At 43.2% G+C, this 25,614-nt stretch overlaps 1 protein-coding gene across 1 annotated transcript; it reads left to right on the top strand.

Moving 5' to 3' along the window:
- Window positions 1-1,475: 1,475 nt before the first annotated feature.
- Window positions 1,476-25,538, top strand: DKK3 (dickkopf WNT signaling pathway inhibitor 3). The gene is made up of 6 exons (XM_010153482.1): window positions 1,476-1,613; window positions 2,099-2,182; window positions 18,005-18,097; window positions 20,163-20,307; window positions 23,037-23,193; window positions 25,144-25,538. Exons 1-6 carry the CDS (start codon window positions 1,476-1,478, stop codon window positions 25,385-25,387), a joined length of 861 nt encoding a protein of 286 aa, XP_010151784.1. The 3' UTR covers window positions 25,388-25,538.
- Window positions 25,539-25,614: the final 76 nt, after the last annotated feature.

The raw sequence follows: 25,614 nt of genomic DNA, 5'->3' as shown, positions 1-25,614 counted from the left end.
CGCAGCCGTGCAGGCAGGTGGGGAGGCAGAATGCAGACAGCGAGCCCCTCCGCATCCGAAAGTGGGAAAATAACAGCACGTGGCAAGGGGAGGGGTGAGGAGTTATTTTACTGTCTTTGTGCAGCAGGAACTGAGGCACAGGAGGTTAGCCCACACCAGGATTCAGAGGTGTAAGACAGTCCTGAAAACACGTGCGGAGAAGCAGCTTACCTCTGACATAATGCCGCGTCTTGATCTCGACTTGCTTGCCCAGAATCGCACAGGACCTGTTTCAAAGCCAGGCACCGAGTCTAGACCCTGAACCATCGTCTCCTATCGTTATCAAAAGACCTTTTTCCTACATCCCCCTTCTGAGGTTTTCTTCCTTCATGTTAAGAATCTTCCTCCCAAGTTCTCTTTTCCTCTCACTCAAAACCACATAGTCTGAAAAAACCCTTCTGCTGACAGCCCACTGGGGAAACAGACCTGAATTAGATAATTTCTGAACTTTCACTGTCCTCTGGGCAGTTGCTGAAATCTACCTCTGTCATCCGCTTCATTTAGACTGCAAACACACAGACAAACAATTTATTTTAAAGTATGCAGTGCCAAAAATATGCTTAGTTATAAATAAGGATGAAGTCAAAATTTCTGCCCGTTTTACAATTTCCCAGTCAGTTCAGGATTGAGGAATGTCTGTGTACAGCACAAAGTGTGGATCATCTGACCTGCTTCGTAGCAGATAAATGCTTTACACTCAACAAGGTTTGCGGCTGTCGTTTAAAATAAACAGACACACCAGAATGAGAAATTTTGTCTTGGGGAAAATTCTGTTGTTCAGTCTGGCTGAACATGTGGCCTCCTAGCTCTGTTAGAGCAGTTGCAGATAACAAAGGGACACAACTTCCTCAGAGTTTGTGTTGTTTACAAGGCCCTTTGCTGAGCGTACTCTTCTGATTCAGAGAGCACTCCTCTGTGTTGAGGCTTCGTCTGGCAAACAGAGACAGTGCGAACTAAACAGAGGATGAGATTCTGGGTGTTCACACCCTGATCTCCAGGGCTGCTGCCCCCTTCAAGGGCGTTTGGCTGTGTCTCTCCATCCTGACAGAACAGTGTCTCTTTTTGTCTGATGGGAAGGTCGGTCTTAAGTGTTCAGGGGTTTTCTGGGAAAAACAGAAAGCTGGGCTGTTGCCTGGCATCAGCCTGTGCAGATAACAAATTGTCACTAGTGTTCGCGTGCTTTTTGCTCACACAGACTGAGTGGCTTAAACAGCCCAGAGCTCAAGGGCTTAGCTCGCCACTGTTTTTCTAGTCCATTGAGAGAGCTGCTGTCGTGGTGGCTGAAACAGCTGAGTAAGCGTTCTGGCACAGGGGGATCTATACTAACAGCATGACATAATTAATCAGGATGTTACTGAGGGCTGCACAAGAAGTGTTGCTTGCTCTCTTTTGTGTCATTGTTGCTAATTTTGCGTTGGTCTATTTAAATTTGGCAGATGGAAGCTGAAGAGGAAGGGGCAAAAAAACTGTCAGAAGTAAACTTTGAAAACTTACCTCCCAACTACCATAATGAGTCCAACACGGAAACCAGAATTGGTAATAAAACTGTTCAGACTCATCAAGAAATTGATAAGGTATGAGAAAACATGTCTAGCAAGCTGCTGGTCCTTACACACCTTTTCTTCAGAAATAAAAACAACCTTGCATGTTTTGGGGTGATTTAAGATAATTTGGACCATAAACTTTCCTGATGGTATTTACACTGGGGTTTCATTGTATCTTATGTGCTTGCCTAATCACTGTGTAGGGCCGCATGTCATAAAAGGTTAATGTGAAATAATTGGTTTTGGAAAAAGTGCCTGCTAAAAATAGAATACAGGTACAGCTATTACATGACCATCTCCCACTCAGTTAGCTTCATTACAGTGACATTTTAAATAGATAAGGAGGTAGCCTTGTCATCTACATTTCCTCCCAGGTTAGGATTTTATACAAGTGACAGCAAAATGGGAAAAAAAGGAGGGGGCGGAGGTGGGTTAATTATTGCAGAATGTAGAACTGAGAGTAACAAAAGACTAATAAAAATGTAGTTTGATGTTTCGTTCTTTTGCCTTGTCAGGTTACAGATAACAAAACTGGATCAACAGTTTTTTCTGAGACAGTTATTACATCTATAAAAGATGGAGAAAACAAAAGAAATCATGTAAGTGAATATAATTTTTCCTTTTGAAAAATAAACAATACTTTGGGTTCTTCCTTCATAAGAAGGTGATACAGTTCGCCCAGCAAAATTTCTGAATGTTTTAAAACACACAAAACCACGGGGGGTAAGCAGAATGTTTTTGTTTTTTAATTAATTTAACTTAGGAATACTATATTATACATTGGATGCAGTTTCAGTGCTGTGGTTAACTGAGGTGCTTGATCTGAATCTTCAGGTTCCATGTCACAAGTCAATGTTGTACTCAGATAGCAAAGGCAGTTACACAGCCCTTTACAGTGAGTGTGAATAAACCCTTAGTATAACAGTGCTTTGTGTATGTCCTCGCCCTCTCCTGGGTTTCATAAAAAAAATTGCTTTATAGACTTCGTAACACTAGAAAATAAACCCCAGATTGTCCATCGTGAGGAGTCTGTGGAACTGTATTTGCTTTCTAGCCAAACCCAGTGATGGACACTGGTTGTGAAATGTCACTTTGGGGAGGGGAAGAGGGGTGGGACAATAAATCCCCCTCCCCTCTGGAAATACGGTTGATTAAGGATTCTAAAGAATCTTTAAGATGAAGAATATTCTTTACCTGAGTCTTGCAAACAGAAGTATATTTGCTAAACATCAATAGTCCCAAGAGAAATTTGGCATGTACCACTACTTAGAACAACTGTTAGGTTTTCTTTGGGTACAGTCTTACCAAAATGGACTTTCTGTACGCTCTTACTAAGACAGGACTTGCCAGTGTGTCCTCTGATAGCTGGCTTCATCTCAGTTTGTGGTTCATTTTAGTTTAACATGCCCTAGCCTATTTTAGAGTAACTTTTTTCCAGTTCTTTGACAGAAGCAGCTCTTTAAATATTTCATAAAACATTTAAGAAAAAACATTTAAAAAATCATGGTGGTAGCTCATATTTGTAATGGGCATAACCCCTGAAATTAGTGCACCTTGTCTGCTATCATCCTCTGACTAAGTTTTCCCTCTTTCAGTTCAGATTTTTATACCGCTATTAAGGTATGAGAATGGCAAATGGCAAAATAAGTTGCTTATCAATGCTATACTTAATGTCTTTTACTGTTTTGCAAGACTTACAGATTAAATGGTAAGTCAAGGTACAAAATAAATTTCAACAATTCTAAGCTATAGCTTGGTTTTATACAAAGCGTTAACATATTCCACAATGATTTTTAATAATCAGATATGTGTAATGAAGGTAATTCAAATGTTTTTTGCAAGCAGATACGGTTATCATCTTCAAACCCAGTGTACAAGGGCAGACTTTTCAACCTTCTTAGCACTGGGACACAACACTGGTGGCCTTTCATAATGTATTTGGCTTGCTTGTGGTGTCTAATCCTCCTTCACAGTGATAAAAAGTATTTCTAAATTAGCTTTCTCCAATGATCATACAAAGTTCCTTATGAGCTCCATGTATCAACTGACATTATCTGCATTTTCCTTATGGGAAGGTTGCCTCACCAAGCCATCCAGAACCAATACCCTTATCAGTCTTCCAGCTAAAGAATTTGAGGTCTGGATACAAATTTTTGCCAACCTTCATGGTGGCAGTCTTTATTCACTTATGATGTAAGCATAAGCAGAACTGATCTGACTAACTGACTCCTAGTAATTTAAATCTGGGGGTGCTTTATTCATCAACGTCCTTACTGCAGCAGCTGCTGCAACAAAGCCACATTTGTTAATGTTTAATTCCCCTCTCACACTCACTTTGAACTTTCAGCATGCCCGTGGTACAAACACCTTATTTAGAGGTTGCCAAGTTAGAGAAAAAGCTAAATGGGGAAAGCAACCAACAGGCGCGTTGGGTTGTTATTTAAGGAGAGCTGGCAAACATGCGTGTATTAATTTGACTAGGAGATGCCTAACAGAAGTAAATCTCAAAACATTAGGGAGGAATATGAATTACTTAGGATTCTACAAGGGTGAAGAACTATTTTAGGAGTAATGCATGAGATTGAGCCTTGGAAAATTTGGGTTACAGCAAGAAAAACGTGCTGCCAAGGGGAGAGCTACCAAGTGGAAGAAAAATTTTGTCCAAATTAAAAAGCACTATTGCTTAGATCTGTAAACTTAAGACAAAAGTATTGGGAAAATGAGTTGCAGAAAACCTTGCATTGGCCCCTCAGGTAATTTTTATATATATGTAAATTTTCATGCTTGGAAGTGGTGTGTGTCACTTTCTGGGCTGCAGGCTTCACAGACCACTGGATGGTGGAAGAGTAATTTGGCTTCTCTGCTGCTTATTTTAAATGTTGGCAACAGAGCAATATATGTCTAGGTTTTGTATTCTCCAGGCACTCAAAAATGGAATCCTTTGAAATCTGTTTGGAGATTCTCTCAGTGGATCTCTAAATACAGCTCGTATATGCTGTTCAGTAGTGCACATCCTTAGCACCCATGGGTGATTCACCCTGCTGTGTAGTGCAACGCAGCGAGAGGTTTGTGAATCGTACCTGTAAGTCCTGACAGTCGTCTGAAAAGGACGATGCTGACATTTTGTTCTGGGGAGGGAGAATTCAGTAGCAGAGGCTGTAGGGAGCCAGCCACTGGGAACAGGACCTCTGTTCTGATGCTACTCCAGTAGCTGCGGCTTGGTGCCTCTTTAGAACAGCACTTCTCTTTTTACTTTCAATCTGCCAAGTAAAAGAAGCAGATCTTAACTGTTACGCTTGTCGGGAAACTGAATGCTGAAAACTAAACCTGGGTCAGGTTCAGTTTATAGGCTTAGCTTATAAAAGTTAAGGATTCCCACAGCTCCTGCACTTTAGGTACAAAATTGGGTGGTAAATAAAAGAATTCATCAGACACCTTAGCAAACCACATGCTCTGAAATGTAAACTCTGTATTATTCATTACTGCAGTAACTGGAAATAACTGGAACCCTACAACCCTCAGTTCCCATTTATTTCAACTCAGAGCCAAGCTGAAAGCCACTGAAATCACTGAAAGTTTTTCCAGTGACATTTCTGGGCTTTGAGACATGACGCAAAAGCCTCACAGGTAGGCAGAGATTCATCTTGTGATGAGTCTGTGTTGCAATAATCAATCCATATGCTGGCTGGGATGAAATTCAGCACTGGAGAAGCAGCTTCATGGAAAATAGGTTGTATCTGCTTTTCAAACCACAGTGCCTGCACCACCCCTGTGTTCTTTGGCAAAGAGGTACAAATACATACACAGTGCATATACATACATGTAAGTATATGCCCATACATGTAGTGCAGATACACTATTACAGAAACATAAGCCATAACCCTACACAGACACACTTTTCCCTCTCAGACAGTATTTCTTCTTGGCTTTGCATCACAAAAGTACTCACTTTAGACTGTGTTCTTTGTCACTGAATGGCTCACTTGACAGTATTTTGATGGCCAGAAGACTGTCAGTATTCTAAGTCCCCAGAAGAGGAATTGGGCTCCTTGCCATTTCTGGCAATGCAGTCCAGTTCTTCAGAGGTGCTGCATTATCTAGAGGCGCCATTTACATTCCCAGACTAACATGCACTTTCTCAGATGTCGGTGAGGACTGACAGTCACCAGCATAGATGTCAGGCTTTGATCCAACAGTCTTGTGTCTTTTAAAGAGGCCGAATACAGGGAAGAGGCAGCTGGATGTGCAAGTTTTTATGTTTGTGCAGGGTTTTACATTTGCTTGCTCCGGGGTTTAAGGCTCAAATACTCTGTAATTTACTTCTCTGGGGAACTTTGGTTAGCATGCAAATTATTAGAGTATTTGCAGTAGTAAGCTCAAGTACAGAACCCAGATGATGTAACAGCACCCTTTATTACCATATGAAAGTAAAATCTTCTCTAGCTTGTTGGCTCATCCTATTTCAATTGTGATACATCAGCCTGACCTATGAAGAGCAAGCATGAAAAATAAAAGGAAAGAAAATTGGTACTGGTAAGATTTGCTGCTCAAAAATAGGCTGCATTTCTTCTCAGTTGCACTTAGAGTAGTATTTTTTATAACCTCTCTCTTCTAATTCAAAGCTAGTGTACCTAAGATTATTTTTTTGTCTGTATTTGATTATATTTGCTCTTCTTCTGCAAAGGCGGGTGTGTGCCTGTACACGCACACGTAGGTGGCACCCACCTTCTGCAAACACAGCAGCTGGTTAGTGAGTAATTTCAAACACTCTCAGGCCCTCGGGAGGGAGGCCCCATGATACCAGGCCTTTATTTCCATGCTTAGAAGCTGCTGTTTGGATCCCCGGAGCACTTTTACAAGCTGACTTGGCAAGTTCTGGAGGTGGCCATCAGTCAGGTCACTGGTTTATCTGTAGAGGTAGAATGGGTATCATCCCCATTCTAATGGCCTTATTTGAAGCATTTTTCAGCCTTTATCTTCAGTTTCATGGTAAAATAGTAAAAAGAAAGAAAATAGTCGAAGAACTAAACATTAATGTCTGGGGTTGTATTTTCCCCTTTTCTAGACAAAATTGGTTTTAAATGGCTAAGCTGTAGCACTTCATATCCAAGCTTCCACTTCTCTGCAGATATATGAAGTAACTGTTGGACAAATTCCTATTTGACCAACTTTTATATGATTCAGTAAGCCTGTTGTCAGCCACATATACTGGAGTTGCTCTTTTTGAGATTTATACTGTTCAAGCGAGAGGAGTTCCTACCAGTGCTGGAGAGAAAAGGAGCTTTGAAAATTGAGAGGAAGCATTAATAGGATGGAAATGGCCCTTTTTCCATCAGCAGCACTGCAGGAGAGCAGCTGATGGCAGAAATTTGAACACGCAGCATATTGGTATTGACTGCTGCTCCCTTTGGCATGCTGGTGTCTGTGGGAAGATGTTTGGTTTGGGCTTCCCAGTCCTACATTTGGGTCCTATTTTTTTGTTTCATTTTTCACAGAACTTTTCTGGCACTCAACAACCTTCAACTATCAGTAGACACACTAAGTGCATTCCTGGGTTGAAATCCTGATCTCTGCCTAGCCAAAATTCCCATGATACCTAAATCTGGTAGTTTTTGTATACTTAATGATTTAATTCCTTAGCACTCTTAGTTTGCTTCTCTGTTAACTGTCCATTCTGCTCTCTTGTCGTAACTTGGTACATGAATCCTGTCTTGACCAGGACGGTTCTTTTCAAAGCACACCACCCTTTAGGTGGTTCTTCTTGTGGGGAAGAGTAGATAAGGCCAACTGTACTTCTGGCTAATGCTCCAGGAGAGAATTAAGGTATCTGAATGAACCGCATCACTGTTTTTCAAGTTTATGTACTACACGGTAACTTGAATAGATTATTACAGTTACAGAATGGGCTAAAGCTTTCTGGGAAAAAAATAACACATGAATAGCTTACAGTGGCAACCAGTTAAAAAAGTGAACCATAGTTTCAGTCGCCTTTTGTGAGCAGAATACTTGCGTGCTGGTGCACTCTCATTTGTCACACTCAGCTGATCCTGTTTAAGTAGTACATCTCAGGCGTTTGCAAATCATAGCTTACATTTTAAAACAAAAGCACCTCTTGTAAGCTCGGTTCCCATCCCAAGCTGCTTATATTCCTGCAGGAAAACTAATAGTAATTTTTTTCATCTTACCATGCATGAAAAAGTGTTGCTTTTCACTACCAAACCCGATGGTAAGCAATCTGCCTGTGGTCTGCACCAATGACATGAAGTAGCTGTGCAAACTGAAGATCAGTGTTGAGCTTTTTGAGCCCAGTTAGTGAAAGTGCATTGTGATAGTGATCCTGAGAGGCCTGAATACCTCTGTCTTGTTTAGAAACAAGTAAATTCACCCCCCAGGTTGTTGTAGAGAAGCAGGGCTCTTGAGCCAGGCACGGTTCAGACACCCTGAACACTCTACTGAAACCCCTTTTCAGTTTCAGTCCTGGCAGTGTAGAATACGAAGCTGAGGGCAAGGTGCAAATAGCTCATGAGGACAAGCAGCTTGTGTTAGAGCAGGAAACGTTAAGAGGATGTAGCCAAAGATGAGAAAAACTGCATTGAGTTCTGAATTGCTCTTACTAATCTGGAATACTTTCAGGTTACGAATGTGGTTGTAGAGCAAGGGACATACGCTTCGTGTACGAAAGGTGTGATGGAGTATGTGCATACCTCTGAGTATTCGTATGTAACTCCATAAGCAGCAAATGCTTCTCAGTGATGCAAAAGCCATTAAGAGATTTAATTTAGCTCATGGATGATAGGATTCATTTATTGTCAGTCATAGTGTATCTCTTTACTGCTCGTCTGATGTTCACTGGACTACAGCCAAAAAAATCTGCTTGTTAGCCTCAATGAAAGGCCTGTCCTGAGGAGTTTGAAAAACATGTGTCGCCTGTGATCCTGCATGAAGACACATTCTGAGGAAGAAGGTGGGAAATCTCTGTAATTGCCAGCTGAGGTGTGTGTCGTAGCGCTCAGTGTCCACATCTCTTTTTACTGAACTTGGTCCGTTCTGACTTGGCTTGTTTTCTCAGGGAGAATGCTGTGTAGAAAGTTACGGATCCACACAGGGAATCAGGAATGGGTAGTGTGTAGAAACATAAGATGGCTTTGTAATACTATAGTGCTGCAACAGCCGTGGTGTGGAGAAAAGTGAGACTGCAGTTTCCATGGACTCAGATATCGTGCTTGGTGACCTGGAACAAACAAGCAGGTGTAAACAGCTACTGGACCTTGTCAGAGTGGAGAGAAGCAAGGTGCCTTTTGCTGAGAGGTCGGCAACCCAGGCAGGTGTTTCGGCTGAAAACAACCAAAGGTCAGAGAACACAGATCATTGTCACTTTTTTTGGTCTTAAATAGTGGCTTGGATTTACAGGCAAATAACTCATGCAACAGCATAGTTGTCCTAATTAAAGGTATCAAATCCTGCTCTTGTTTGTATCAGTGGGAGTCTGAAGTAATTCGGGTAATGTTAGTAAATTTACTTTGCTAGGAATGAAAAAAACCCCAAGAGTGGCTAGGATTTCTTTCCTATTTCCTAGCAGTCTAGCTTAGTGGAAGTTTTCTTCTGTCAAGTTAGGCAAACAAAACTGTGCTTTGTAACATTCTTCATTAGTAATTCAGGTCTATGCCTGTGTTTAGGGTTGTTTTAAAATTTGCCAGATCCTCATGTGCTATCGTGTGGTATTTCTATTCCAGTTAAATGCCAAAGAATATTCTTATGCACAGTCAAGTTGACTGAAGAACTGCCTCACCATTTTTATCTAACAGGACTGTTACTCTTTGAGTAGCTAAATATTCAAGAGAGAAAGATTTTTCTTGGGATAAGTTCCTCCTCACCAAAAATAAGCTATTACTGTAACACTGTGACCGTGCCTAGAATTCAGTGTTCTAGGTGATGGTGTTAGTAAAAACACAACAGTAAACTGGTAAGTTTGTCTCCAGAAGGCTACAAAAGAGACCTTCTCGTAGTTTGACCCTACCCACTGCTTCATCAGCATCCCTCTGGGAGCCAGGCCCCACTTCTAAAGCTTACAGCATTCTTGCCAGTTGTGGAAGTAAGTTGTGGCTTGTGTGAAGCTTTCCATCTGTGGGGAGGAATGCATCGTATTCAGTCGTCTGCTTCTTCCTGGTTTGTATATTGGTTGGTACAACTCTTTTGCAAACAAGCCGTGGTGAGGGAGTGGTGTAAACCAAATAGAGGTTGTTTACCTTGCCCCTGATGTTAGGTCAGTCGTCTCACACCCAGCATGCTGAGGGAACAAATGCTGTCCAGATGTCCGTTACAGATCATGTCCGAGTTGTAGGGAGATATAAAACCAAATCACCATGAATGCTTTTAGTTTCTGCCTCTACCTATTTATCCTAAGAGAAATTAAATGGGGCTTTTTAATCTTCTCTGTAAGGTAACAGATACAGTCAAGAGAGTGAATCTTTTATGTGGGCTGGTGACAATTCTGTGATCTACTGTTGTCTGTTAAGAGGTCATAGAGTGGAAATGCATTGAGAAGTGCATTTCCATGTCAGCCAAGTAAGTTCCACTTCGTTCTTCCTCTCGTCTGATTCAAAACCAGCATTTTGGCATCTTTCGTGGAGTGTCTGCCTGCCCTTTGAGGACTGAGTCACTTTGATAGTTAGCACTGACGAGTACCACACCAGGGAATGCAGTAGCTTATCAAATCGTGGTTGGTCACCACTGCAGCCTCCAGAGTAAATCTCCCTCCAGCTTTTCTACCTGTCCCGATTCTTACCTTAATAACAAGCCCACTTCTCCCTTCAATTAGTAATATGTCTAATATAGCATAACTGGTAAAAAGATATACAGGGTGGGGTGGGAGGTTTGGATTTGTTTACTTGTTACTCTCTCTGGGAATGACTCAGAACCTGTTCTGTGAATTTATATCACATGAGGAATCCCTCAAACTTGTTCCCTTAGAAAGTCCACTCATCACACGGGGAGGAAGAAGCATCTTATGGCATGTAGAGAGGCTGAGAAGGGGAACCTTGGTGGTCTTTCTGTGTCCAAGATATTTCATAGCCATGAACAAGGGAAAGTTTTGGTCCCCTAGTAGGTGATTGGCTTGGATTTCATACATGGTAAAAATTTGTAATGTATTCATTCTTATGTCCTTTTTGGAAGGTCATGACGAGTATGCTGAAGACCCTTTTGCATTTCTTCTTTGTTGGAGTTTGTGTAGGAAATTGAATGAATATTCATTTGTCATCATCTCATATTGTTGATATCCTGTAGACACAGGATTTCAGACAGAGAATTAAAATAAGGAACAAAAAAAAAGGCTCTATTGTAATCCCAACAAATGCCCTAAAGAAGATGTCTGGAAGAAGCCTCAAAAAGTCAACATCTACCACCCAGGTGCCTACTCCATCCTTAGGCAGACATTCATTTTAGGTATTCTCAAAATCCTCAAGTGCTGGAAACAATTCATTCCAATGCTTTTTTATGCTCACTGTAAAGTCTCTGTTGCTGTAATTTAACCCTCTTCTCTTTCCATCTACAGCCCATGGAAAAGAAATTACTCCTTTTCCTCTACAGTAACAGCACTCTCACACACCATCAACTCTGCTATAGGCAAACTCCACTGTGGATGAATTCTTCCCCATGTGTTTCTGCTCTAGTATTATTGTCTTTGGCTGACACCTTAAACACAGTCAGTAAGTCTGTTGAAACTCTAAGATGCCAAAAAAGTGTGTCATATAAGAACAAAGCACATGCAATTCAGGGTTTGAAATAAGTTGTGAGGGGTTGGGCACAGGTTGGCGTCCTAGTCTCAGGGTGCTGCTCTTAATTTAGGGATTAAGATTGGCAAACAGCTATGAAGTACAGAAATCTTTTCAACTGTTTGGGGTTTTGTGGTTTTTTTTTTTGCACAGCTGTTTCACATCCTTGCTGTGTACAGCTACTCTGGGTTGTTCTGCTTTTATAAATTTTCAAAATTTACATAGTTTGGTAGTGAATCATGGAAAGTTTGTAGCTGCCGATTGTAGAGAGCAGAGACGGCTGCCTAAAATTCAGCCCCCGGGCACACCATTCCAGGCAAGTTGTACCTTTATGAGTACTGACTACTTAGAAGAAATGGCACTTCAGGGCTTTCTAGCACAGTTTTATAGTGTTTCTGTAACTGCTACTGTATTTTAGACACATCATCTGGTTATCAAAGGTCAAAGAATTGCTGTTCTCCAGTTAACGGATCCACAGGTAGATGCATTCCTCCATTAAGAAAATTAATTGAAAATCATTAGGAAAATGTAGTTCATAAACACGCAGCAGTATTTTGATTTCATTTGATAGTCTCATACTATGTGAAAAAGCTTTTCTTAACATGGAGGTATTAAACATAGAGCACATGGCTGTGAGTTTTGGGTGTCCAATTGTCTAACTTCAGAATAGTCCTAATTATGGATAGAGAAGGTTATAGAGTCTCTGTATGTACAGACAATGGACTGAGAGTGTACAGCATGGCACCAAGTTTCCAGAAGGCCTAAGGGAAGGTTTTGTTGTCAGAATTCGGACCATCCTGCTCTGCCTACAGTATACCTGACCAACAGGAGAAAAGAAGAGAAATTCCATGCTAGAACCTGTCCTGCCTGCTCTAGAGCAGACGTGTGGGATGAGACGAGGCTTCTGCTATTGCTGTCACTGCCATACGTGGCCCCATATGTGTACATCGGGCTGTATACCCATATATATGTATGTACAGGCATTTGTGCTCCTTTCTTACTTGGATAGTTCTTGGTTTCCAGACTAATTACCTGTCAGATTATAATTTGGGGGGGTTTTCTACCAAATTTGAACAGTTCTAGAGTGCGTCCTCTGATACCAATCCAAAATTGGTTGAAATAAGGACTTTGCACTGTGTTTCCTGCTCAGGAGCATTTGCAGAGGTTGTAGTCTTGCCAGGATCCAATTACTACATTGCTTACTGAGAAAAAGAGGGTGTGAGGGAAGAAAATAGAGAGACTGCTGCAGCAGTCACCTGCCATGAAATTATTACATGACATACAGAGATTTTGAGCGTGCGTGAGCAGAATGTGATCTGGTAGAGCATCGTGGCATCAGTTTTCTCATTAATCTCAGACATTTGTCAGGAATATTTGGGGGTTTTTTGCCTTTGTGTGTAGTTTTTTTTCTTTCATTGAAGTCTCAGTTCCTTGAAGCTGCGGCTAATACGACATTTGACTTATTTCTTTTTTGACCTGGAACATAAACTGCACAGGAGTCTGATCAGTGGCAGGAGCACTGTATTCATGGGGAGAAGACACAGATGGTGTGGAAAGGGGTGGACTTCTTACCCTGGCTTTGGTGGCACGCAGTTTAATGGGTGACTGCAACCTGCCTCAACTCGTTCCCGAGGCTTTTTGACAGTAGCCATGTCACCTTCTTTGGGCCATCTTCAGTTATGTCGTGTCATTTTGCATCCATCCACACTGCATCATGTGGAGTGCTGGAAATGAAGTTTTTCCCGTGAAAGTGTTTCTGTTTTCTTGACAGGGGAGAAGGAAACGGGTGAGATTAGTTCTGTAGAGAAGGTCAAGACAAAACTGAGGGTGTCACTTGTATTTTTTGTTGATGAGCGTTGAGCTCAGAAGTCACATTCCTGTGGAACAGCCACGCAGAGCTGCCTTTCCCACGTGGCGCTGGGATGTGACTAATAGCGCAGTTTGTAACTCGCGTGCCTGCTCTTTCTGGTATGGCTTTTTTTAACAGGAGGCCTTATTTTTATCAGTCCTGTGTACTTGGCAGGACAGCAGGAAGAGGTTTGCTCTGCTGAGAAGTATTACAGAGGTTTTGAGGTATTTCAAGGCAAATGAATTCGTATCTCATTGAAGACAAATGCATTATGTGCCCTGTCTGGACAATTAAGAGATTAGGAACCAGAACACTACTGCAATTCCAGCTATGGTAGTAGTTCCCATAAAACAATATTCCATTCTATGTCATTCTGCCATTTTTATAATACCTGTAGTGCATGCAGGATATGAAAGTTTTAATGCTTTTTTCCTTACTCCCAGCACTTTTTGCCATCTGCTGCAGTAGCGGAGACCAGCCCTATGTGAAATTTCGTGTAGAAATTAAACCAAAACCCAGAAAAGGATATGTAGACACAGAAGTAAATATTAACTCTTAGAAGTGGTACTTGGTGAGAAATGCCTGCTTGGTGTGAACCAGTGGTTTTGCTGGAGCGCTTCAGCTGTGGCTGGAATCACCAGCGTCTCAGAGATACAGCCGGGTGAGCTCCGGACTGTTTGAGAAGGATCGTTAGGTGCCATTTATGGAGGGGAACACTGAATTACAGGTTTTTGAGAAGGCAATTTCTGTCTGGAGCTTTTAAGAAATACGTAAAGGGGCTTTTTGTTGAGAGAAGCTGTTGAAGCATAGCTGTCCCAGTGAACTGCAAGAGGTGCCCCATGCACTTCCAAGGTGCACTAGGAATCATTTTCTGATTGTTGCACCAACTGCTCGCATTGCTTCCTGGGTTGTGTGTCTGCTGGCAAAACTTCCTTTCCCCTCTGAAATCAGTGCATTTTGCCTCTGTATTTTATGGCTTGTGAACTTCGAATCCATAGAGGGTTAGGAGTGAACTCTCTGGAGTGGCTGTTCTGGCTTACAGCTGTACAGACAGTGCCAAGGCAGCCCTCCCTCCCCGCCAGGCCTGCGTCTCCTTCGGCTCTTGGGCAGTTTCAAAAGGTCTGTAGTCACAAACTGCAGCTGGATCAGAACAGGCCAGCACACTGGGCCGTAGAGCTTACATGAGGAGGAAAGGTGGTTCTCCTATTTGAATCTCACTGTTCTCACATCAGAGCAGTCAGTGGCCTTGGCAAACAACTGCTGTTGAGTTTCTCCTTACTCGTGGGTGCATTTGCTGTTGCATATGCCTCCCTGCTTCGTGGTCAGTGTCTGGCTTTGATAGATGCATTAATCACCATTACAGAGTTGTATTTAAATCATCAACAGCACCGTCCTCTGCTTTCCTGGGTTCGGAGCTGAAGTTTAAAGAGCCCAGAAGGAAAGGAAAGCTCACTCCAGAGAGTCATTTGCCTCTCCCTGACAAATATGTGTGAAGATACGAATAGTTTGTTTAAAGTTGTCTTTGAAGAAAGACTTTTTGAGAATGCGGGAGGCGAGGTGAGTGTGAGTGGGGAGAGGGAATAGACAAATGCCAATTTTAATTGAAAATTGGCGATTCCATTTTGAATGATTGTCAGAACAGACTTGAGCATATTTTCTAGTCTATACTTAGGGTATTAATTAGGAATTAAGGGGAAAAAGAGCAAAGCAAAATGATCAAAAAGAGCAACTGATTTCATCTACATGGACTTGTGCAAACAGTTTGACACTGTCCGGCATGACATCCTTGTCTCTAAACTGGAGAGACACAGATTTGACAGATTGACTGCTTGGTGGATAAAGAACTGGCTGGATGGTCGCACTCAGAGAGTGGTGGTCGAGGGCTTGATGGTTGAGTGGAGAGCAGTGACGAGTGGCGTTCCTCAGGGGTCGGTACTGGGACCAGTGCTGTTTGACATCTTTGTCAGTGACATGGATGCTGGAATTGAGTGCACCCTCAGCAAGTTTGCCGACGACACTGAGCTGTGTGGCGCGGTCGACACGCTGGAGGGAAGGGATGGCATCCAGAGGGACCTGGACAGGCTGGAAAGGTGGGCCTGTGCCAGCCTCGTGGAGTTCAACCAGCCACCCCTGTAGCCCTGCTCTGCTACCAAACAAAACCTTGCCACACAAACCCAGTATGCCGTTTATTAGGAAAGCAAACAATGGCTTGGCATAATCTGCCAAAGACAAGAAAATTGAAGTTTCTTTCAGCAGCAGTTGTCTTATGTAATACAGGGAACCTTTTCCACAAGTTTCAGTATTTAGTTGGGGTATTATTTTCCCCCTGTTGGTTTTGGAACAGATCCTAACTCTCAAATTGCTTTCAGGTGTTGCAGGATATTCACTGCAGAGTACAGTATTGTAACACAGGGTGCTGAATATGCACTTACAGGTACATTGCATGCTCTTCTCCACCCTGGCTTCTCTTGTTTGTGGGTCCTAGTATACCCAATAATAAATAGACAGTTTTGCTTTCACTTTGCATTATTCTTTAGCACTTCTCAAACAGCATATTCCAAAAAGGATCGAGTTACACATCTGCATGTGTAAGCATCACCGAGTTCTGCATTGACTGTGGGTTATAATACCTGGGTGCAGGAGGTTTGGAGGGTGGCACAGAATTTCACAGGCACCATATGAAACCAAGCTTTTTCCATGCCAGGAAAGAAAATCATGAAGGGATTTTTTTCCCCCAACTGAAAACCCTCATAAAACTGGAATTCTGAACTAGTGGGACACAATTCAGTAAGAGGGGAAAGAAGTTTCTTGGTGTGAGACTTACTAGTGCAGGAGAAAGCAGTGACTGGAGAATTGCAGCTTTGGTGTTAGGTGGTTTTGGAGCTAGAGAGTGTTATTCCATGAACTTAAAAACGATTGCGGCAAGATTTCTCCTCGGTGGAGAGGGACAATTGGAAAAACTGACTGCACCGAGACCTGGCTGTTTGCCTGAAGGGGGATGGAACAGGAATGAAACAGTGTCGTTTGTTCTGAGTATGGTTCATAGGGAGGGAGTCATAAAAGAAGCGGACAAAGCTACAGACAGAAAATTGGCCAGCGAGAGCGTGGCTGCTGGAGAAGTGGCTAACTGCTAACTTGGAACCACACAACCTCAAACACAGTGTGTAGCACTTGTGTTTTGACCCACCTGATGATGTAGCAACACGAAAGCAAACGAGCAGAACACACGCTGTACTGGAGTAACGAAGCTGCAAAAACATGATGATAATTTACTGCAGCCTAGACCCTGTGATATGAATGTCTTAAAATAGCTGAAATGACCGCTTCTTAATTATAAACGTATAACCTGAGTATCATGTCATTGACTGTAAAACAATCAGGCCTTCGACCGTGTTTGGCTTCTGTTCGCTGTTCTGGGTAATCAGACTGTCTAAACATCCCAGGTGGCCAAATCGGGCAACTTGGGCGAGGCGTTGCTCGCCCTGCAGAGCAGCCTTGGCTCACGTGGGGCTCCCTGGGGCCTAGCCAGTGCCTGAGCTGGGCAGCAAAAGCTGAGGTGTTAGGGAACGGTGGGGCCTCCTTTGCCCTAGGGAGTGTGTGGCTTTTCCGTACTTGTCAGTCTTAGTGTTCAAACCTGTCTGCTGGATCCTCATGTGCAGCAAACAAGGGGGGAGGAAACGCTGAGTTTGTTATGTGCATTTCCAGTGCGATGTGGAAACCATGTTCTTCGACAGGTTAAATGCAAATCAACTCACTCAACAGCAGGGAGGTGCCAGAGGAAAGAGGTCAGCTGAGAATCTGCTCCTGCATAATTCACAATATTCAAATTAAATTAACGTAAGGATTTAAGATGTGCATGTCTAGGTATTTAGACATTTGCAGCTGTGAGCTTGCAGGTGATGAGCTGTGGTGGTAGGTACATGAGAGACACGCCATCAGCCAAGGAATCAAACGGTGTAAGACATCTGCCGCTTCCAGCAGTACTGGCTGTAAGGTGGTGCTGCTCTTACCATGAAGTCCCAGGGAAGTTGAACATCACCAGCCCTGTGGAAAGAAGCTCTGCATTTTTAGGCAGAGAAGTTCTTGCTGACAGAAACGCTCAGGCACTGCAGAGGTTGCCTGAGAAGAATTTGTCTGCCCCTTGCAGAGGGGAGCAGAGGAGCAGGTAAAAGGAAAAAGGCAATGCATTTCCCTTCTCCCCTAGGGCTGTCCTCGCTGGCTTAGGGAAGCTGACAGTGCTGCAGAGCTGCTCAAGTTGGCAGTGGTCGTGCTGGGGAAGAGAAAGGAGGACAGCATCAAGCTGCCTGGCCTGGGATCAAGAAAGCTGCTGCAGAACGGCCTCCCACAGAGCAGAAAGATTCTCTTGGCTGCTGCAGCTGCTGTAGTGTCGCCTCTTTCCTTCGGTGTTGCCCCCCATCTGCAAAACCAGCCCATAAGTAACGAATCACAGCCGTACTCTACACAAGTAGAAGAGATTTAATACAAATGCCTTCTGCCCCCCTCCCTTTAAAACAAACCCCAGAAGCCTGCAGAACAACATGGTGTATTTTCCTGAGGTTGCTGTTATTAGTATTTATTCAAGAAGCGAAGGCACCTAGCACTTTGGGGCCATAATATTTAGCTATGCCAGGGAGGTGGCGTTGTTGTTACCCAGCAGGGGCTGCATGAGGAACCAAAACAAGCTTTTTTCCTTGGTTCCCAAATAAGAAAGACAATCAATCAAGACCTTCTGGTATTTCAAGAAGAGGTCTAGATTTCTGTCAGACAGTGGCAAATTACACTTTTATCCTTTTCTTCAGGAGTGTATCATTGACGAAGACTGCGAAACAGGGAAATATTGCCAGTTCTCCTCCTCTGAATACAAGTGTCAGCTTTGTAAAACCCAGCACACAGTAAGTCCAGAACGAGCTTCAATATATGTTGTGTAAAACCCAGCACACAGTAAGTCCCGAACGAGATGCGAGTTTGTGTCCTCAGAAATTCAATATATGTTACTGTTGCTAATGTCAGCAAGTCAGAAACGATAGAGAAGAGGATGCAAAGCTTTCTGCATGAGGTTAAAAAACAGATGTGTATAGTAAAGCTTTCTGCATGAGGTTAAAAAATAGATGGGTATGGTGTTTTTTAATTTCTGCCTGTTAACACAATTAAGTTTTATGGTTTCTGTTCTCATGTGCTTTAAAACCTCCGCTCAAGCTTGACTTGTTAGGTGGCCTAAGGACAGCGTAAACTAACACATAGTAGGTTGCCAGTGGAATGGGCAGAGGAAATACTGTGCCAGCTCCTGAGGCTCAGGTGACAGTTGGTCTTCCCTGCTCTTGATTCACAGAGAATTGCAGCGGCCTGTGCTCCTGCCCTCACCGACAGCTTGTACAACGCCGCAGTGCAATTGTGACTGTAAATGATCGTCTTACATGGATCATTTACATTACTGGAAACTCTCAACCTCAGGAAGCAGTACATCTTGTCTTCTGAGCTAAAAGATAGAAGTTTTTGGTAGTGGTTAGATTATCTTCTGTAGACAACAGGTGTCCGAGTTCAGGGTTTTTCTGAAAATCCAGCTTATGAGCAGTCTGTGGAAAAGGCCTTGTACCTGCCCATCCCTTCTCTAAGCTCTGCTGATGGCCTCCCGCGAAACAAATGCATTCCTCAAAGCATTTGCAGACACTTAACTCTACAAGCAAGCAGATCTTTCTCTGAAGTCATGCAATCAATAGGATTATTATAATCTAAATGTACCAGCCTGTTCCCGAAATTATTTAAACACTTAATTATCTTGATAGTTTCAGGGAGCTGTATTGACTTCAGTGAACTGAATGCTTGCTTAAGCACAGGTCCCGAATGTACGCTCAAGTGTCATTAAGAAAGCTGATTGTTCAGATTTTACCAAGTATTAAACTGATAATTTTTCACGTTAACATGGAATGATTAAAAATCAAGACTGGGATGACCTAACACCTACACCCCTTCCTCTGCAGTCTTCAGCAGAACATTTGTAGGGTGAAGAGAGTAAAAACTGGATCCTAGCTACACTCCTGTTGTAAAGTGAGCTCAGACTGCAGGTGGTGGGATCAATTCCCTGACCTAGACCCCCCCCCCAATTACAAAACATTTTTCTAATTAGCAGGTCCTAATAGCGGTAGCATAGTCCTGCTTCTTGCCTGTGCTAAGCGCTTCTGTGGGATGCACCGGAAAAGAAATTCTGACTTTGTATGGCTGCCCAGACAGGGCTTTACACAGACAGAAAAAAGCCGTTAGAACGCTGACCTACTAGGAATCTTCAAGATGCTAATCGAACTGCCTAAAAAAAGAAAGTGACACACCGTTTTTATGAGGTTGATTTATTAGGTGTGCGCAGTCGAAACTACGTTGGCACAACTATCATTAAGCGCTCCGGCTTTTCAGGGAGAATTTTTTTCAGAGATGTTTTTTCCAAAGATCCTTGGTTACAAGCGAGGTCTGGTTCTTACTACACTTGAAAATTGCATTTTGGTCAGATTTTTTTTTTCTTTGAAAGCAGTCCTTCTGAACAAATTGTAAATTCCATGTAGCAATGGGAAAAAAATCAGTAATGTTTTCTATTGGTAATATTTATTGGTTTTGTTTCTCTTGCTTGGAAAAGGCTGTCCTGAACTCCACACTGCTCTGTAGGATGTCTGGCTGCTGATCAGTTTTCACGTAAATGCTGCAGTAAGAATTCAGGGTTTGCAGGGCTGTAGGGGCACGGAAAGAGCGCCGTTAGGCTGCTGCGGAGGTTCCTGCCTGGCAAACCCACGTATGGTCGAAGCTGAGAAGCCCAGCAGTTGTCTGAGCAGGGGAATACACCATGCAGAGAGTTCAAGCACACACGTGCAGTTGCCTTCAGGACCAGGGTCTCATCCTGTGTGTAGCAGCCTGTTGATAGGGGCAGTTAGCGCTCGAGTGACAGTTGTGTCATGTGCTTTATCCATTGGCAAGCACTGCTCCCGGGATGTGGAGTGCTGTGGAGACCAGCTCTGCGTGTGGGGCGAGTGCAGGAAATCCACTTCCAAAGGAGAGAACGGCACCATTTGTGAGAGCCAGCAGGACTGCAACCCTGGAATGTGCTGCGCCTTCCAGAAAGGTACACAGACTTGGCTTTTCACCCTCTTCGGTTTATCATACAGGAATGTGAACGTTTAGCTCTTTTGCCCAGGTGAAGTGGTTAAATCTCTAAAGTCACGGGGTCCTTCTCCCTTGGCCGTGGAGCGCACCTGCTAACTCCACTGTAAAGCCTTAACAGAACCAGGAGTGAGAAGCAGCCTGACGGGCGCACAGCGGAGGAAGAAAAGCCTGTTGCACGCTAGAGACAAGACCAGCATATTTCTGAGAGTCAGACATTTAAAAGTAGCAGAGCTCTGCGTCAGATTTTCACTCAAGGAACAAAAGAGAATTAAAAACATACAAAAGAATTCAATGAGATTACAGAAAGTGTCTTCTCCTTCACACCAGCAGGCAGACACATTTCATGCTCTGCGTGGGTATGAGCCTTCCGGGGCACCGTGCTGTGCAACACCGACTGGACAGCCAAGGTACATAGGGGAATGGTGTTCCAGCTTATGTTGCCCGTCCACATGGGAATGTGAAACTTGATTTACAGAAGGGATCAGGCCTGAAATCAGCCCCAAATCCTGCCTGGTCAGGGCCCAGCTGCCTCCACTGTTTTATACCCGCTAATTCCTCGTTGCTTTTATCATCATTCACCTTCACTTTGTAGTGACAGGATACAGCTCCAGCCATCTTCCTACACCTGGTAGACACTCCTCTAGATAGCTTTTTTCCCTGGCTGTTGCTGTGAGCAGGAGGTGACCTTGTACCGTCACTGCTGGCTTGGCTGCCTGTTGCGCCATCAGCCTGCTGGTGCATCGGCTACTCCGGCATTTCAGGAAACAGAGGAGAAAGCTCAAACACCATCTAAAGGCAAGTGGGTCTGCTCAGCTTCTCCTTGTTAATTTTGAGCATTACACAACGGACCTGTGATGTCACGTAAGTTCGATTTCAGCAAGTTTGGGTTAGAGCAGGTTTTTTCCCCCCTCCATCGAGTTTCTACCTAAAGCATTTACAAGTGCTGCCGTGCTGTCGGAGGTTTCTTCGCACTCTGATCCTTCAGTGAGACAGAAGAAACACTTCCAATAAATGCCTGTTATTTTCGCCGTGCAGGACTTTCAGTCCCTGCTCGTGCCAGAGATGAGTAAATCGGTAATTTGCATCCACTGGTGTTAGCAGCACTACACTAGGCTTACTGGGAGGGTAACACTGCTTCTGTAGTCCTCATTTCCTGGGATCCAAACAAGCTGCATCTTCAAGATGATTATTTCACCTGCATAAGACACACTCATATGTGTTTAAGTTAGTGCTTGGCTTTAAATGTAGTGTAGTGCAAACCTCTATCTCTGGAGAGAACAATGCAGTAAATAAGAATATTGACTAAAATTGATGGAACAGTATTATTCAAACTTTAAATAGAGCTACAAGGGCCTGTAGTGACAGGACAAGGGGTAACGGGTTTAAACTGAAAGTGGGGAGGTTTAGATTAGATATCAGGAAGAAATTCTTCCCAGAGAGGGTGGTGAAGCACTGGGACAGGTTGCCCAGAGAAGCTGTGGATGCCCCATCCCTGGATGTCTTCAAGGCCAGGCTGGATGTGGCTTTGAGCAACCTGGTCTAGTGGAAGGGGTCCCTGCCCATGGCAGGGGGGGTGGGACCAGATGATCTTTAAGGCCCCTTCCAACCCAAACCATTCTGTGATTGATTAATAGCAATAGGTTTTTATTCTCTGTGGTTGCCTGCTTTAGAAGTGCTGTAGGGTTTTTCAGGTTAGGCCTAACTTCAAGGTCTTTCTCCATCACTAAAGTATTGCAAAAGGTTGTCCTAGGAAAGATTGGGCTGTCTTCACTGCAGTTTTATATTAGAAAACATACATGTGAACAAGGGAGCATTTTCTCCTTAAGATATAATCTGGTTTGGAATTAGGGACTGATAAGTCACATACATTAAAGCATACATGTATCTGTGTATACACACACATATATATATGTATTTTGACCAAGCCTGTTTTTAAAACTTATATTCTTAACTCTTTATGTATTTTATACTGCCCTACCACAAAAACTGAGGTGAATGAAGACAAGAGGAGAAGGGAGGTTTGATAGGAACAGCTGGAGGAGCTGAATTCAAGATTGGCACGATAAATTCCTAGCATCAGGCATACGAAATTATCTAAACTAAATAATTTCTTATACACACTGAAATTCAGTCTTGTGCAGAAACAAGGGTGCCAAGCCCCAAATGCCATCAGATAGAGTAATTCCACAACAGAAAAGCTAATAAGTTAATAATTTCTCAGTAGTAGTAGTTCTTGTAACACCATTATTTAGTCTCTGAGCAATCACTCTGTGTTTGTAACCTCTGCAAAGAAGCCGAAGAAATAGGAAAAATAACAAAGTTCTAAAATATCTCTGTTTCTCTATTCAGATTTTTAAACCATTAATGCTGTGCATTGCAGAGGATTCAAAGTAATGTTACTTTCCTTGGGTTTGGAATAACCTTTCAGATCTCCAAGGGATGGAGTTGTGCAGTACTGCTTTATTGACAGTAGGCTCTGATTTTGCTCACTGAGCATAAACTTCTGTGCTAAACCACTAGGTCCTACTCCCACCTAGTGGAAAGAAGTGATGGCTTCCCAATGTGTAAGGGGACTTAAGAATGAGGTCGTCTGTCGTTTTGTATCTTGCGTATAGACCTAAAGATTAGATCATCTCTGCTGAGCAAACAGTTAACGACTTCTCAAAATTCCTTTACTCTGGCACGCAGAACTACTGTTTCCTGTGTGCACTCCGCTGCCTGAGGAGGGTGAACCCTGCCATGATCCTTCAAACAGACTTCTCAACCTGATCACCTGGGAACTGGAACCCGATGGAGTACTTGAGCGATGCCCATGTGCAAGTGGCTTGATCTGCCAGCCTCAGAGGTAAGGATCAACACTGGGCAAGCAAGCTACGTGAAAGTTTTGAGGGGTCTCTTTCTGTGGTAAACAGACACAGAGCTTCCAGGTTCTTTCCCAGTAGGAAATGTTTTGACAGCTTTTCTCATCAGTAGCGTTGGAACTTTCTCCAGCTTACTGCTTTGTCGCACACAGATGTCCCTGAGTTTGGCAACACCTTAGCCCAGTGTGAATTAAGCTGGTGTATGTGACTGGTACTGCTTTTCCACCAGTCAGAGAGTCCCAGCAGCTGTTGAGGCATGCCATGCCAATTTAATTCTCTACACGCAGCTCTTGTCCACCAACTTGCTACGTTCACTTGGACTTCTGTTAGGACATTTTGCTTGCTTTCATGTGTAAGACATTTTAATACATGCAGTTTAGCACAGACAGGCGTGTTCCATGATCAGCTTTACAGGTCACTTATCACAAGGACTGTTCAGACCTGACACACTCCATACCATGCAGACTTCTTCAGTATCATTGAGGTTCATGAATAGGAGGCAGGCTGTCTCCGTTATTTTCTGCCAGAAGCTAAAACTTTTAATATATCATGCCTTTAATCATTCTTTAAAAGGACAGTTACTTGCATTATCAGCAATTTCACTGGGAGAAACTGAGATCATTTCAGTTTTGCACCAAAAGCATGTTTAGAAAACCTACATTATCTGTGAAATAAGCTCCCCAAGTTTGTTCCTACACTCCCATTTTCATATTAACTTTGAACAAGACAGCGTAGCTGTGACAGAGATGCAGATTAGTATTTCTCCTTTCTGTGTCCAACTGTTTCTGCATTTATTTTCCTGCATGAAAGTAACTGGATAACACTTTGTTTCATAAATACAACCTAAGGCAGCAGGCAGAGCTGATCCATCCTTTCAGGTACCTATTTCAGGTAACGTGGAAGCACCATTAACCTCAGGGAAGGTACGTCAGCAAATGTCATGTCCAGTAAGAAGGAACACTTTTCATGAGGGTACGGAAACACAAATGAATTGGGGTGTGGTATAACTCAACTGTCCCGCTGTGGTCACGAGTGTTATCTGTTTAGGGTCATCACAAGGACAGCAGTACTGTACCTGCCCATGGCTCGCAGCAAGGTAAAGCTGCTTCTGTGAATTTACACGGAGCATTTGAGGAGTCAGGTGACATTTTTTAATAAAAGAAACAGCCCAGCTCTGCTTGAAATGGCCCTTGGCTAAATGCTACTGGTGAGCAATACACACTGAAATAATCAGGTTACATCCTAGAAAATACAGCCAGTCTGCCCACAAACGGAAGCCTTGCAGTTCCCAGAAAGCAAAGCATAGAGGAATTAAAGATGTACACAAAATAAGCGTCAGGAACATCTTTAGTTCCCTCACCCTTTGTTTCCAGGGGAAGAGGCTGCAGCTTTAGGCAGCTGTTGCAGTGCCTGGCAGAAGCCGTGGTCACCTTGCGCTCTGTCGCAGGGATCTTTTCAAAACAGAGTGCAGTACATACGGTTAGGACACTCCCTTGTTTAGAACCAAATACATAATGCTCACAGGTTTCTCAGCTCTACAGCAGCATTTTTTCCGCTTTCCTTTAAAGCTGGAATATCATGTTTCTTAACTTGGTATTATGACATGAACGGGAAGGACTAATCACCACGAGTGCTGGTGGGTAGAAGGGCCAGACTGTGCCGAGGCCCACAGCCATCCTGTGTCCCAGTATCAAACGTGTTGCTATGAGGGTCTTTGTTCTAGCTCTGCATGTGGAAATCCCATCTTTAACTCTCCAGCTGTCACGCACATAAAACCCAGATGTTTATGAAGTCAGCTGTGGCAGAGCTGACAGTATTGTGCTTTTGACATGCTTTCATGTGGGGAGGGAACGAGGAATTTTATGAAGGAACTAGGCAGAAGAACACAGAAAGATGTACTGTCTGCATGACCAGATGTCTCTCTCTTCCACCAGCCACAGCGCTACCTCTGTGTGTGAACTGTCCGCCAATGAGACCAAGAATAATGAAAAAGAAGATCCCTTAATCATGGATGAGATGCCATTTCTCAGCTTGATACCCAGAGATGCTCTTTCCGATTATGAAGAAAGCAGCATCATTCAGGAAGTGCGTAAAGAATTAGAAAGTCTGGAGGACCAAGCAGGCTTGAAGCTTGAGCCTGACTCAGCTCGTGACCTGCTTCTGGGAGATGAAATTTAAAGTCCAAGCACCAGACAGTTTAGTTATTTCTAGATTTTTTTGGTCTAGTGTCTTGCTTATATAAATCCTAAACACATACTGCTGGATAGAAGTGCAATAAACCAGGTCTTCAGTGAGCATCCTTTTCTGTGCACTAAACCTGCATGTTCCAGTTCCTGTTGAACTCATTCAACCCCTGAACCAAACCTTCTGTCAAAGACAAATGAGAGATCTATCGCTGTTTCTTC

The sequence above is a fragment of the Eurypyga helias genome, unplaced genomic scaffold, assembly GCF_000690775.1.
Source record: "Eurypyga helias isolate BGI_N326 unplaced genomic scaffold, ASM69077v1 scaffold6906, whole genome shotgun sequence".
Lineage (NCBI taxonomy): Eukaryota > Metazoa > Chordata > Aves > Eurypygiformes > Eurypygidae > Eurypyga > Eurypyga helias.
Note: the sequence above shows the minus strand (reverse complement) of the source record. Positions and strands in the feature narration are given on the sequence as shown.